General features: G+C 33.5%; 1 protein-coding gene across 3 annotated transcripts in view; it reads left to right on the plus strand.

Annotated features, from left to right (window-relative positions):
- The window catches only part of Csmd3 (CUB and Sushi multiple domains 3), an 860,328-nt gene that overhangs the window by 563,438 nt on the left and 281,356 nt on the right, over window positions 1-15,534 (plus strand). For all 3 annotated transcript variants that reach the window (XM_048358905.1, XM_048358906.1, XM_048358908.1), the window contains one exon: window positions 655-843. In XM_048358905.1, coding sequence (XP_048214862.1) covers window positions 655-843 — 189 coding nt within the window. The remainder of the gene's footprint in view (window positions 1-654; window positions 844-15,534) is intronic.

The following is a 15,534-nucleotide window of genomic DNA, read 5'->3' on the forward strand; positions in this document are numbered from 1 at the left end:
GTACAAATGTTTCTCTTGTTTTTTAAACTATTCCCAAAATAATTTAAGTACTCATTATTAATGAGTAGTAAATGAGCAAAATTACATTTAGTTTAGAATGCTAAAAATATGCCAAATATATGTTTAAAATACTGAAGTAATTTGCAGCAACAAGACATGTTGTTCTTTTTTGTAGTTGCCCAGTAAATAAGTGCTCTGATAACATTTTTAGCCAAGCTATTTCTTCTCAAGACTGCATATAAATTATAATGTTTAATCAACTTTACTCTCACACCTTAAAGACTGCTTAATTGTTGATTTTCACAATGTCCATCCATTGTCTTGGGAAATCTGTACAAATCTGTAATGTGGTAATTGTGCATGCGTATTTCAGTTGTTAGAAATTGTACATTTCTTATTACTATAAATAAAAAAAATCTATGAATTGTAAGGGTTTCTGATGCAGAGAAAAGATGCATAGCTAAATTTTCAGTTCATTATTCAGAGGTGACATTCTCTCAATTACATTAAATTTCACATGAATTATTTACTGTTATTAGACAATACACAAAAGAAGAAAAATCATACGTTTTATGTATAGTCGTTTAAAAAGTACCTGACAGGGTCTTGAGAGTATCTGGTTTTAACACAGGAATTCTTTCCCCTGTGTTACAGAATATAACCTTGAGCCATGTGAAGATCCTGGAATTCCTCAATATGGTAGCCGACTTGGGTTAAGCTTTGGGGTCGGTGACACCCTGACCTTTTCCTGCTCCTTGGGTTATCGGCTGGAAGGCAGCTCGGAGATCATCTGTCTTGGTGGCGGGCGGCGAGTGTGGAGTGCACCTCTGCCAAGGTGTGTGGGTACGTGGTCAGCTGCTTTCATTTGCTTGTATGTGTAGTCACTGTCCATGGAGTTGCATGTTTATACACCCTTCTTTTTAACTCCTTTAAGATCCTTCATTTATTTCATATCAGTTTTATTTATATTTTATTTATTTTTAACTTGGCAACCTGGTGTGCCTCAGTTTCTATGCTACTGCAACCAAATGAAAATCCAACATTTGTTTTCTGGGATGACAATGAGAAATAAACAAGATAGAGTATAGATATAGATTACATTGGTACATTAGTACATAATAGACTCGATCAATAGATTAAGTAGAAGAGATAACAGAAAAATGGAAAGATAATATAAGCAAAGAAAATATAATATAAAATGAAATGATTCCTCATACAAATATTTTTGTAAGATAGCTTTATGAGATGGACAGACATTCGGTCGTTCTAAATGCATTCAGAGTGATTCAGAGTGATTCCTTTGTTCTAGGGAAAGTGCCAGAGTTCTGATTTATATGACTTGCTTCTTTTAATCTTCATAACTTATAACAATGAGTTGTCACTATCTTAAAGATGAGAAAAATGTCGTTTAGAAAAGTGGAATTTGCCCAATATCAAACAATCAGGCACTCTGAATCCCACACTTGAGCAATTTCTGCAGACAGAGCTCAGAGAAAATGGATCCTTCTATCCTAGTAATCGTATATTCTGACTGAAGTTTGACAATATTTTGTAATTTGGAAAGAACATGTATAAAAGATGGTTACAAGGAAAGTGTGTCAAGTGAAGAATAGATCATTAATTTAAGAGCTATTAAGGCATTTTTGACTCATGATAGATGAATTATGGTTGTTATTCACTTCATGTGGTAAGGAAAAGAATAGCAATAATTAAAGTTTTAGAAGTATGAAATTACCACCTCAACTTTGGAAATGGATGTTTGAATAATGAAGAATATCTTGTCAGGAGAAAGCTGTGAGGACCTTTTTATTGTAACTTAAATTTATCTCCTAATTAGATAAAAACTACAGAGGTGAGAAAATTTTCAGTCCATCAACCATTCAGTGATTATTAGTTCTTATTTTTAACATACACTAAAATGCTAGTGATCACTTTAATAATTATTTCATAAAAATAGTGAAATATTTCCCAATATTTCATTTAAATATATTTTGATTCAAATAGATTTAAGGGTGGACCAAGATCTGGTAAATTGTAATATGTTGCAAAATTGTATTGGTAGTGATTTTATTTGCAGTTGAGTCACTGTATCCTTTCCTGGCTTCAAAATATCCGAGAGATGATACATGTGAATGAAGAAGAGGATACTCTACTGATCTAATAATATAAGGTCTGATCTTAATTATAAAATATATAATGAGTAAAATTTAAAGATCTTATGGAGCATCAAATCAAATCATAAATGTGAAATTCCAAACTAATGTGATCTGAAACTTTTGTAATGGTGAGAATTCTTCATCATTTCACAGTTATAAGAAGGATGAGGTGATGTAACACATTAATTTCATTTGGAAATCCTAGCTTCTTTGCAAAATTGTACAAACAACTGTAGAGGCTTAAAGTCAAAGTGGGGGGGGAGGGTAAGTCACACAAATACAAATACAAAACCTTTCACAGAAATTAATACAGGATAGATTGTTCCTAGTGTTTGGATTTGCTTTTGTTTTGATTTAAATTTGTAGTTTCACACCCCCAACCCCCTGCAATTGTCACTTTGGAAGTGCTCTTTTTTTTTTTTTCCTGAATAATCTCCATTACCATTTTCACACAGCATGACTACATCTAGTTAATGACCACTGAAAGCTAGTCCAAGTGAAGGATTTAGAGTGCCTCCTACTTTGATATTGAGACAATTGTCTTTCTAAAGTTGATTTTGCTTATTTGAAAAATGCAGTCAACTGTAGTATATGTATATCATTGTCATGATTTAGCTATGAGCTTCAAAATAGATAAGACAATCAATTAAGACAACTGACATAAACACTAACACATAAGAATCAAGAATACTTTAGGTGTTGTCTTAGCCCTAAATTGTATTGACTACTAATGTTTCACCAGCTCATTAATCTAGTTTAGCAAATCAAATATAGTATGGAATAATTCAATTTTAATAACTCATATATATCAATGTCTAATTTAATCTTTACTATCATCTTGATGTTCTTCTTCTTCTTTTTAATTACAATTTGAGCCTTACTAATGTTGAGTAATGTGTATAAGATCAAGTGGGGAAGTTTTGGGCCCATGATTTGCATGGAAATTTATTTGATCCTAATGTCCAACATTTTCTCTGTAACATCTAGAGAATGAACTAGGATACTAGGTCATACAGAGTTAATATTGCTCTGTTAAAATGTTCATTAAAAAATGTTTATGTGCACTTTGTCTAAGGGTAGTCCAGATTAAACATACATTTTAATATGTGGAGTAATGAAACCTGACATTGCAAAATTAACTTAAATGTTTCTTTTCTTTTGTTAAAATGTGTTAGGGAATGGGTGGAGTGTATGTCTACAGAAAACCTTTAAAGTAAAGGATGAAACCTTAAGGACAAATTTAGAAATCCAAGTTTCATCATTCAAATTCTCCCTCCACTAAAAGTAAACATTTGGGGCTGGGAATATGGCCTAGTGGCAAGAGTGCTTGACTCCACTCGTATACATGAAGCCCTGGGTTCAATTCCCCAGATCCACATATACAGAAAACAGCCAGAAGTGGCGCTGTGGCTCAAGTGGCAGAGTGCTAGCCTTGAGCAAAAAGAAGCCAGGGACAGTGCTCAGGCTCTGAGTCCAAGGCCCAGGACTGGCCAAAAAAAGAAAAAAAGAAAAAAGAAAAAAGAAAGAAAATATTTGGGTTTGCTTTTTTAAGTTTATTGAAATTTACAATTAAGTCTATCAAACTTAATTAATTTCATAGTAGGTATTTGGTTATTAGTTGGGGATAATATTTCCCCAAACAGAATGATTATTATTTTTAAAGAATCATCCAGTTTTTTCTGAACTTTTTTTTCACTTCTTAACAATGCTTTACAACAAATGTGTAGGTGTGTGTGTGTATATATATATATATATATTTATTTATTTATTTATTTATTCCATGTGACTTGCTTGTATGTTCATACTTTTGTAACTTCTTCAAAATTTATCACATTTAGTTGTGAAAATAGTTAATACTGGGCTGGGAATATGGCCTAGTGGCAAGAGTGCTTGTCTCCTACACATGAGGCTCTCGGTTTGATTCCCCAGCACCACATATATGGAAAACGGCCAGGAGGGGCGCTGTGGCTCAGGTGTCAGAGTGCTAGCCTTGAGCGGCAAGAAGCCACGGACAGTGCTCAGGCCCTGAGTCCAAGTCCCAGGACTGGCCAAAAAAAAAAAAAAAATTGTTAATATTATTGAAATTATTCATGTGGGCAGATGGCCAATTTTAGCAGAAATCCATTTTATCTGGATAGCTTTTGTTTCTGTCTCTCAGATCTATCTCCCACTGATTGATTCTCTGTTCATGAATGCCTAATAGTCACTCTAGTCCTTAGCATTGAAGACCTCATAATATTATGCTACAAAACCAAGAAAATTCTAATTAAGTTGAAACTAGTTATGTGATGGAACTAATTCTGAAAACTTGCTTTCTGTTTGTTAAATTTTGTTTATTTGTGTTCATTTTTTATTATATATTGAGTGTATGTGTTAGTGTAGGTTCTTTAATCTCACTCTGGTCTTTAGGAGTATAGTTCAATGAAATTTATTTTGATTATAGTTGATAAATGAGCAATAAGTATTTTCTTTCAAATAATTCTCTGCATTATTTATATGTTTGTATTTTATGGTGATATTTTCAACAACATATTCAAAAGTAATAATGCCATAATATGGCTTGTTATATCAGTAAGTGATTCTATTATATAGTATCTCATTCAAATTCCTACCTATAGTGTGAAGAACACTTACCATGAGTATTTTACCAATGAAGATATAATATCTGGGACTGGGAATATGGCCTAATGGCAAAAGTGCTTGCCTCTTATACATGAAGCCCTGGGTTTGATTCCCCAGCACCAGATACATAGAAAACGGCCAGAAATGGCGCTGTGACTCAAGTGGCAGAGTGCTAGCCTTGAGCAAGAAGAAGCCAGGAACCGTGCTCAAGCCCTGAGTCCAAGGTCCAGGACTGGCAAAAAAAAAAAAAAAAAAAAAAGATATAATGTCTGTAAAATCTCAGGGTGACCTAGAGACTTCGGGGCAGAGGGATTTTTCTTTCACTATTGTCCACATATTTGGTGTTGCTTCAGCACAAGCAAGTTGTCAAAGGCAGGAGAAGAGTATTGATAGAACTCAAGAACATAACACCTATAGACAGACATTCTTCTTATCAAGCATGAACTCCACAAAAGGAACCTAGTTCCTTACACTCCAGTCATTCCTAAGCTTGGTGATCAAAGGGCATATTATTCAACATCTTTACTGTCATGTTAGCATGGTCAAATGTGGATAATCATACTTAGGGCAGAACAGAAGAAACAAAAAACAACTCAAGAACAGTTCAGCAAATAGCCCATGAATATAAATTATGAATCTATTTTCTTGTGCCTGATGCCCACCTACTACCACAATTACCCAATTATCATAACAGCTCACATAACTAACAACTTTGTCAGGAATTGTTTTTACCTATTGACAAGGGTGAGGGAGAGCGAGACAGAGAAAGACTAGTGTTCATGTCCAAAGTGTTATCTTTTTAAAATTACATATGTACACATGAATAATTATGAGTCATGTTCTGAAGAAGATAAGACTAGCAGCAAAAATATTTCAGTCAAGGTAGTTTATATTTGACTTGCCTAGAGAGCTAAGTCTTAAGGAACTGTATTCCTGATCATGTTTTATAAAATAATGTACAAATTAATTACTTTTAAATTAAATAACTATCTTGGTGCTTGTGGTTCATGATAGTAATCCTAGCTACTCAGGAGGCTGAGATCTGGGATCAAAGCTATCCCAGGCAGGAAAGTTTGTGAGATTTACTTCTAATAAGCTACGAAACAAACTAACAAACAAACAAAATACATGCTCCAGGACAGGGCCTAGGACCTGATTTAAACTTCCAAGACTGGCACAATATCTGATTTCCTTTTCTAATGTTATACATAGGGGCTGGGAACATGGCCTAGGGGCAAGAGTGCTTTCCTCATATACATGAAGCCTTGGGTTCGATTCCCCAGAACCACATATATAGAAAATGGACAGAAGTGGTGCTGTGGCTCAAGTGGCAAAGTGCTAGCCTTGAGCAAAAAAAAAACACAGAAGCCAGGGACCATGCCCAGGCCCTGAGTCCAAGGCCCAGGACTGCCCCCCCCCACAAAAAAAGATAATGTTATACATAGATATATGTATATACATACATACATGTATATACATACATACACACATACATATATATATATATATATACCCACCAGTGTTACCTATTTAAATTAGAATAACTTTCATGTCTTCAATCACCATCGAAGCCTACAAATATCCAAGCCACCGCATTTTAGCGGTTAATAAGCTGCTAATGTAAAAATCATGTTTTGGAAAGTAGGTTAGAAAGCTAAATAGTAGTAGTGATTTCTCTTTAAGCAAGAATCCGCACATTTTTTAGAAAGCAATCACATTTTAAAATCATTTTGAAGAGGTTAATTCATTTATCCTCATAATTCGTCATCTAACACATCTTCTGTTTCTCATATGTCACTGTTTCCTTGCTTTTATTTTTTGTTCTGACCTTGGGAAAATAATATCTTGCTGTAAACATGAGCCAAATGAGAAAAGTGATAACTACATTTCACTGCTACCTATTTTTCACTTTTTTGTCCTCTTGGGTAATGTATGATATTTGTTATTAATTTTATTTGTTTAAAAATAAATGTTGAGTGTAGGAAAAATTGCATCTGTACCATATATAGTAGCTCTCTGCCATCTTTATAATTTCTCTATTAACCTAAAACCAGTCTGAAATTAAAAATATGTTTATAAAAGTTTATGAACAAAAAGCATTTTCAATAGGTAATTTATTTTTAAAATCTATTTACTCCATCAGAATGTAAATTTTTATAGAATAATATTGTACATTGAAATATGAAAAATCTAACAAGTTACTTGTTATATAAGATATATCATTATGAAAAAATCAAATTAGGGATTCAGGCTTGCATTGATCTGGGATTTTCCCATTAAGTAAATATCTCAATTTTCTTTTTTGTTTCTGGACAATCCAATATGGTTTCTATTGAATTTAAACATTTCATTTGAAACTAGAATTAAATATTAGAAAGAAATCTATTCAGTTAAGCTTCTCACAGTTTTTTTTTCTTGATGGATTTCACAGTTTAACAGTCTGAACAGCTGTAACATTAACTTATATTTATTCACAGCTTTATAGACTTTTAAAAAAATGTTTTGTTTTGTTTTGTTTAATTTTACTTCCAGCTCTGCAAAGTAAGCCATAGAGACGGTATTATTTGTTGCAGCTGAGAAAATTCATGCCCATAAAGGATAAAAGTAATAATTTAAGAATGTGCCAGAAACTAAATCTGATTGTTTGATTAGAGTCACAGATTCCAGGTGGTATTCTTTTACAGCTTTACTTGTTGATGCCAAATTTTGAAACTTGAAGAAATCTATTTTTAAAGACTTCGTGGAACACATGGTCTCAGAAACTATGGAACTCTAATATGTACTGTAAAAGATGAAATAGACAATATGTAAATGAGTGGGTGTAACTGTGTTGCAGTACGTTTTATTTATAAAAGCAAACAATAGATTGGACAGCACTATAAGGACCATAGTTTGCTTACTACTGCAGTTGACTTCAGTTCAATCAATATAATATCCTCTGTGTATTTAATAATTTGCTACTGATTTATCGTTTAAGGGGAGAAAACAAAATACTCTCTTCCTGCTCACTAATTTTTCATCTTGGACTGCCTATTAAAGTAGCTCATCTTTTATTACTGCGAAAATCGAAGCGCCATCTTTTTCAAGAAGAATATTGGAACTGTATGTTTTTGTGTTGGGTTAGTTGCTTTACAAAGAATTCTTGTGACCAGATATTAGGCAGTTTATGAAAGAATAGATTTATTTGGACTCACGATACCATAGCATTCCATCCATGGACGTTTGGCACCATGTGACTAGGAAGATCATCATGGTGATAGAATTGCATGGCAGTGAAGTTTCCTCAACTCATTATGGACAAGAAGTAGAGAGAAATAGACCAGAAAGATTCAAGGACAAGCTACCCCCATTAGACTGCCTCCTTTCCAGTTAGTCCTACCTACTAAAGCTCCCAGAACCTCCCAAACTAAAACTACCATCTGCGGACCTGAGTGTAATACACGATCCTCTGAGATTTATCTCAAATTCAAACTGTAACATGTGCCTGTGTGTATGTGTGAATACTGATGTAGTTTATGCATAACATAATTTACAAATGTCTCCTGATCTATCCATATACCCAGATCTTTTCTGGGTAGCAAGTCTGCATCTCCAGCTGTCCTCTGGACCTCTCCATATGCATGCCCTCCCACAGGCACATTGATTTCCTAGTGCCAAAACAGAACTCATTATCTCTCCAGCCAAATCAGCTCTTCCCTCTGCACTCCCTATTTCAGTTAAAACAACATTCTCATCCAATCATCCAGTCCAGAAATTACATCATCTTTCACTCCTTCCTCCCTCTGTTTTTCTCTTTTTTGGGAATATTCACTAAGACTTACCACCTAAAACTACTGCTCATATTTATCACCATTGATTGCCTTTCCATCACCAATATTCTTTCCTAGGTCTCTGTTCCTCATAAAAATTAGCATAATGGTATAATAATGTGTACTGGGCATTGTGCTAACACATATATTTTCCTTTACATGCTCATTTAAAAAACCATTTAAGAGAATGTTATTATCCCATTTTATAAAGTAAATAGATTACATAACTTGATAAATCCCGGAAACAAGTTCAGTGCTGATTCAAACGTTCATGTTTTAGCAATTACATATATATACACACCATATTAGCTCCTTCTTGTTAATCACCTTGTTTCCAAATTTCCTTAATCTATTTCATCCTCGTTATTGGTAGTTATATTAGATATTTGTTGGTAACACATTACTACAAACTCAGAAGCCAAAAACAACACAAAGGAACAAAACATTCTCAGGTTTCTTTATGTTAGAAAACTGGTTGTGAACCTTGGGGGCAACAATCAAGGTGTTTAGTAAGATGATGTTCTTACCTCGGGTTCCACATCATTCCCGAACCTCACATTTTATGTTAGCTAGTAATTAGTTCCTTATTTTGCACTATAATATAGCGGCATAGTATAACAGAGAATAGCACGGTATGTTATGGCATGGTATGTTATGGCATGGTATGGTATGGTATGGTATGGTCTTTGAACTGTATGCTTCAGTTGCTTAGACCCATAGAGCATGGTGTGCAACTGAAACTTAACCTTTTGAACTTGCCAGCATATCAGATTACTTAACCAAAAGAAGGCTAAACTCTCTAGTGAATCTTCTAGAAAGATGAATATAACCATAATAATTGTAAATAATGAGGAGCAAATCACAGGTGCAAACCATACTCAAGGGATAGTGGCTTCACTAAAGCACAAGAACCAGAAAATAGACATAATGGATGTTTTTACCTCAAATTCCATCTACCGTGCTAGTTATACTTGGAAACCCTAATTATTCTTTCCCCTTACTAAATGACTATATCAAATATTTTCAAGTTTATACCTTTTTCTGTTTACGCAATGTATCTGTGTATCACTTCCAAACATTCCAAGTGGTTTCTTTACTTCAGGCATTAAAAAATAAGGTAAGGTCTACTCCATGAAAATGAGCAATCTTTCACTCTTGTAAATACATAAAAAAGTAAACAAAAATGTTTCCTTAACATGAAGTGTTTGGTTTGAAAGTGCAAAGATAAAGTACTGAAAAGACTTTTCATTTGCTGGAGCAGACCCGGTATTGTTCCAATCTGCTTTTATTTCTAACACCCCCCCCCCACAGTTAATGATGCCATTGTTTGTTATTCCTGTATTATTTTAATACCCTATGGCACCCTAAGTTTTTACTTCTTTTTCATTTTCCTAAAACCAATATTGGAGTCAGAACCAACCTCGTGTGGCAAAAGTGTGAAGCTATTGTGTCCTGTTCTAATTCTTTTTCACTGTTCTCTAAGTCCCTTAATGTGAAATTGAATGTTGCACCCTTATCTTCTAACCTCACCTCATAATTTGGCCTAAATCCTTTCTTCAAACTCATTGACCCATGCAAATAAGCTCCTCTTGACCTCCCAAGAGTAGCTATATGTCCTCTCTATAATTTTCATGAACATTTCTGTATTTTCTCTTTCCAGACCTCATCATGCTATGCTTGGAATGGCCCTTGTATCTACAGTAGTATTTAGCATAGAGAAAGACTTCAGAGAATTTGTTGAAATAATAAAGAAATCTGAATATAGCATACAAGGTTCCTTTAATTTTACATTTTCAATATATTTTTCCAGTTACATGAACAAAGCTGTGTCCAAAGAAACATTGACTTAGTTCAGCCTAGTCCCACAAAAACATATACATGTCATTAAAGCCTGGGATGCCATTCTATTCCTTACATTACATTGCATTTTGGGGTGGCAATTAACACCTAAGTTCTCAAGTCCAATTAGTGAGTCAGAAAACCAACTGACAGTGGAAGTCCCTATTAAGTAGACACTTATAGTTTTGAGAGAAACAAAAGAATTGAATATAGTAAGAAAAAGATGATACCTATACCTGTACTAGTAAGAAATCTTTCCTGATGTGTAGAAAAATTCAGAACTCAACAAGGACTATCCAAAAGTGCGTGTGAAACAAATACATTATTTCTGCACAATTATTGTCTTAAAATGTTTGCTTTGATTTAAGAGTTATACATAAACAATTTGCAGAAAGACCTTCAGTTTCTAACCAGTAAACAAGCTCCTGAATGTGCATTATTGTACTATAGTAAGCATTTGAGTATAGTTTCATTTTCCTTGATTCTTTGATTTCTTTGATTCTTTGATTCCCTGATTACCTTGAATATGGAGGTATATATTACTTCCCTTTGTATTTCTTGTGTGTCTACGAGAAATTTTTAATTCTCACATACCCTTATTCTGAGCATAAAGCAATGTAAAGCAAATTTATCATGTGATCATTGAGAACCAATGCAATCACAGGAGATCCTTACTTATTACCCCTCCCTGAAATGATTTTCAGTATTTTTAGAGTCTCAAATTTCAGTGGGAAAAATCACATATATTGATAACGTAAAAAAACACACTCCTAAAAATACTTTTTCTCATATATGTCCTCTTGCACTGACTGTATATCTTGTTGTGAACTAAAATCTGTCTGCTAATTGGAAAGTTTGACAAATATGAGTTACATTTGAAGATTGCACACAGGGCTCCAACTTTCTTCAAGACAGTTTGAGTCACAGAAGAAAAGTAAAGGATAAAGTTTCTATTGAAATGTATGCTTCAGTATCTTGTTCCACAAACAAATGCAATGGTGGGAGTTTCACACCAAAAAGATTCACAAAAGTACCAGAAGAACTTGCTCTTTGTGTATATTCTGGGTGAACTCTTCTTGCTTTGAGAATATGCTCAAGTCCAGAAATATCGTGCTCATATTTTTCTTTTAGCTATGTGTCTACAAAAATTAACCTAGACAAATCGAGAAACATGTTGGTAAGAAGAAAACTGAAACTAGACCAGGACTAAGTTGTGTTTCAAAGATTTATGAAAGTTATCATGGATACTCATCAGCCTTGTCATCAAACTATTTTATATTTTAGCTTCACACGTATTTACTTAATTAAAATGCTATGGGTCCCTAGTCCATAGAAGGGCCAGATAAGAAATGTTTTAATTAAGGAAATAATAAAAGCTAATATTTGCTGTGCATTTACTCTATGTTAGTCATGGTAACAGCGGTATGAATAAGAACATTTTGACACAGGATTTTGAAGCAATTTTTCCCTGGAAGAATATATTAGCTCTGTTTTCATTAACAGTAGTTTAGATTAGGAGCAAAGGATTGATGTATGTAAATATGAGCCATAAAGAGTAAAAAATATGAAACAAGTCACTGTTGTTCTGGATATTCTGTACATGCCCCCCAATTGGTTCTTGCTTACAACAGTGACATCTGTGGCTACCAGAAAATACTGTCATTTGGCAGTGATATAACAGGAGGAGTTAATTAAATGTTATTGGTACTTGTAACTGAATTCAATTTTGATGCCATGTCTCAGGAGAGGATAGTATTTAATTGAAGTTGCAAGAGACTGGCAGTACCTGAAATCCTTTTGAAACTGAGAAGAAAGGTCATTGTAACATGTGGTAAATAAGTTCTAATATTGCTTCCAAAGTCTATGTGCCTGTTTGTATTGTGCATGTTAACATAAAGATAATTTTTGCATTTTATCCTTGGTAATACTGAAAACAGTAGCAGAGAATACATGCACTAATACTGTGGGGATGGATTCTTAATGACAGAGTTAAATTTTTATCACCTGGTAATTATCTAAACTATGATATACTCACTTGTACCTAGAGCTTTCAAATCACAGTAAAAGAACATCAAACAAACGGGAGAACATGGTACTATCTATCCAGTCAGTCTACATTTCAATAGCAGTTAGAATAGGTTTAAATTGAGTCTAAAAGAACAAGAATTTGACGACTAGTTCTAGTAAATTCATGTCACCCCTAATCAGATGTCTCAAATAAATGAAATATCTCTTTTCATCAGCATTTGTGGTTTTCAGGTATTTTTCTTTTTATTGCAAGCTATCCTACCCAAGTCTAATGTCAGCCATGAGGATGCAACAGCTAATGTCTTAACCTCTGTTTACACCATCAGAAAGCTGCCATGGACAAAAATGTAAGGTTATAAAATAAGCATTAGTAATTAAATGTAGCCACAGGGCCATGTATAAATTCAGGCATTACTGTGAACGTTTAAATAAATAATAACTTTCATAGTCTTAAAAGGGTCAAAATACAGAAAATATAGAAAACATTTTGAATTTAGGACCTTAGGATGCGGTTTGCAGAATTTTAATATTACACATCAGGAAGGTATTTAAAAAAAAAGAAGTTAGGGGCTGAGAATATGGCCTAGTGGCTAGGATGCTTGCCTCGTATACATGAAGCCCTAGGATCAATTCCTCAGCACCGCATATATAGAAAACGGCCAGAAGTGGAGCTGTGGCTCCAGTGGCAGAGTGCTAGCCTTGAGCAAAAAGAAGCCAGGGACAGTGCTCAGGCCCTGAGTCCAAGCCCCAGGACTGGCAACTAAATGAATGAATGAATGAATGAATGAATAAAGGAGTTAGATGACTCTCAACCTCCCTCAAGATAAATTTCTGGCCACATGGCCACAGTTATTTTTCAATGTTTCTGATTTGCATCCAAATACTCTGTTTAAATTTTATATCAGTTTGCTTGATGTGAGGATAACATTTTTCATTTATGTGTCTTAATCAACCTTCATACTTTTAAAAAGTGCTGGGTTGCTTGTATTTAATACATTTTACTGTATTTTCCTGAATTTTTATTAAGTGATATTTAAAATTTGGCCACAGAATTCTGCATATGGAAAGACTTACCTTTCTCATATCATATGAGACTATAGTTTAGTTAAGTCTTTGCTGTTTTCTAAAGTAATGTTTTGTTTCTTTTAGGAAACATGTTGAGTCCCTTTTATTTTCAGAATTTTTTGTTTTCTGATAATTTTTAAATACTAGTCTAAACAATATTTGAGGTAGTTTTTTAAAATTGTATTCTCTAAATACCATATTATAGTTTTACCACTATATTGTCATCACATTCAATGTAAGTTCTGAGGGTTTGCAGCTTCAAAATAATGTATGATCAACTACATTATTTAGGCTTTTGTTTTTGAGTGACACTCTTCTACTCACTTTTCGTCTACCTTTTTCATCAAATGTCAACTTATTAGTGAATTTAACAAGATTCCTACATTCTTCCACTTAATTGAGCACAAATTAAAGAATATATATATGTGTGTATGATATATATGTATAAGTACATATACTCAAATGTAATTATATATATATATATATATATATATATGTAAGCCTTTATTCTCCTAATCTTATTCTCAACATCAGTCACACCTTTCCAGATACAAGATCATTCTGACAGTCACTCACCATCTCTAATGGCATTAAATAATTTTCTCAGGAATGTGACTGAAAATCAAAAGTTGAAACCCATGATAAATAAGCTGGGATAGCAAAGTCCTTGAAGTTTATATTCTCCTGTGACCTTTAAGAAAGCATTAGGCTGTGTTACAAATTTGTCTATCAGGTTCATTTTCAAAAATATCACCAACTATCATATTTGGTTTTCTCCTTTCATTTTAATTACATTACTTTAATTGAGTACCTGATGATGACTTTATCATAAGTGTAAAAACAAATACACATACAAATAAATACCTAAAAACAAATCAAAGAGGAATAAAATAGTATGTAAATTATTGAGATGTATTTAGCACTTATAAGGCTTTGGTTAAATTAAAAAGAAAATCCCTATAGAACTTGACTGTTCACAATTTCAGATTCAGTACATCAGACTCACTATACACTGATATTGCCTACTCAAAAAAGCCTGTCAGTTTCAGGTATTCCTCTATCTAAACACTTGAAAGACTTGGAAAAAATAACATTAATTCAAGTAAGCCAGACCCAAAGAAACAAACGTTGCAGGGATTGCCTCATTTGTGGTAACTATAACGTACCTCTAAATCTACAAGTAAACACAAAAGATGGTAAAAGGAAAGAAAATACACAGTCACATAATAAATTATAGGGATTCCCCTGAGTGAGACCAAAGGAGGACTAGCTATGTGCATTTGATTGTATAAAATAATATTTATTGAAATGAACTCCGGAAGTGGAAACAGAAATTTTTTGTTTTCTTTGTTGCTATTTGTTTTCTTTTCCTTTTGTCTTGTTTGTGTTAGTATGCCTTTGGGAGATAAGTGTGGGCAAAGGGTGAACAAATGTAGCAATGACACTCACTAGACACTATGTTGAAAGTGAACTATAAAACTTGGGGGAGGGATGGAAGGGAAACACTGGAAGAGAGCAAGGGAAGGTGAGTCATTGTCCAAAGGAAATGAATTCTTTATCTACCTTATATAACTGTAACTTCTCCATGCATCATTTTTATAATAACAATAAATACATTTTTAAAATCAAGTTTTTACTATTTTGACTAATCTCCCAAAAGATATAAGAGAAAAAGTTGAGAAATAGCATAGTTTACTGCTTACCATGAATCATGCCAACAAACACCATCATGCCAACAGATGCATTCATTTATATTATGTACTATATGTGGTAATTTCTTTGATTTATTTAAAATGGTAATAATAGCTCTAATTTGGATAAAAGGAATCAAGAAATATGAAGTAATTCAGCTAGTATATAGAAAATAGATGTGTTTCACTCTACACTTGATATTTGATATGTCTTACTTTGTACTCTGAATATTTTTAAAGTTACATTAACAACAAAATGTCTAGTAGCATGAGCAATGTCTATACTGTACTCTCTGAGAATTATACTTAGTTTAACGGTCTTCA

The sequence above is a fragment of the Perognathus longimembris genome, chromosome 12 (genome assembly GCF_023159225.1).
Source record: "Perognathus longimembris pacificus isolate PPM17 chromosome 12, ASM2315922v1, whole genome shotgun sequence".
Classification (NCBI taxonomy): Eukaryota; Metazoa; Chordata; class Mammalia; order Rodentia; family Heteromyidae; genus Perognathus; species Perognathus longimembris.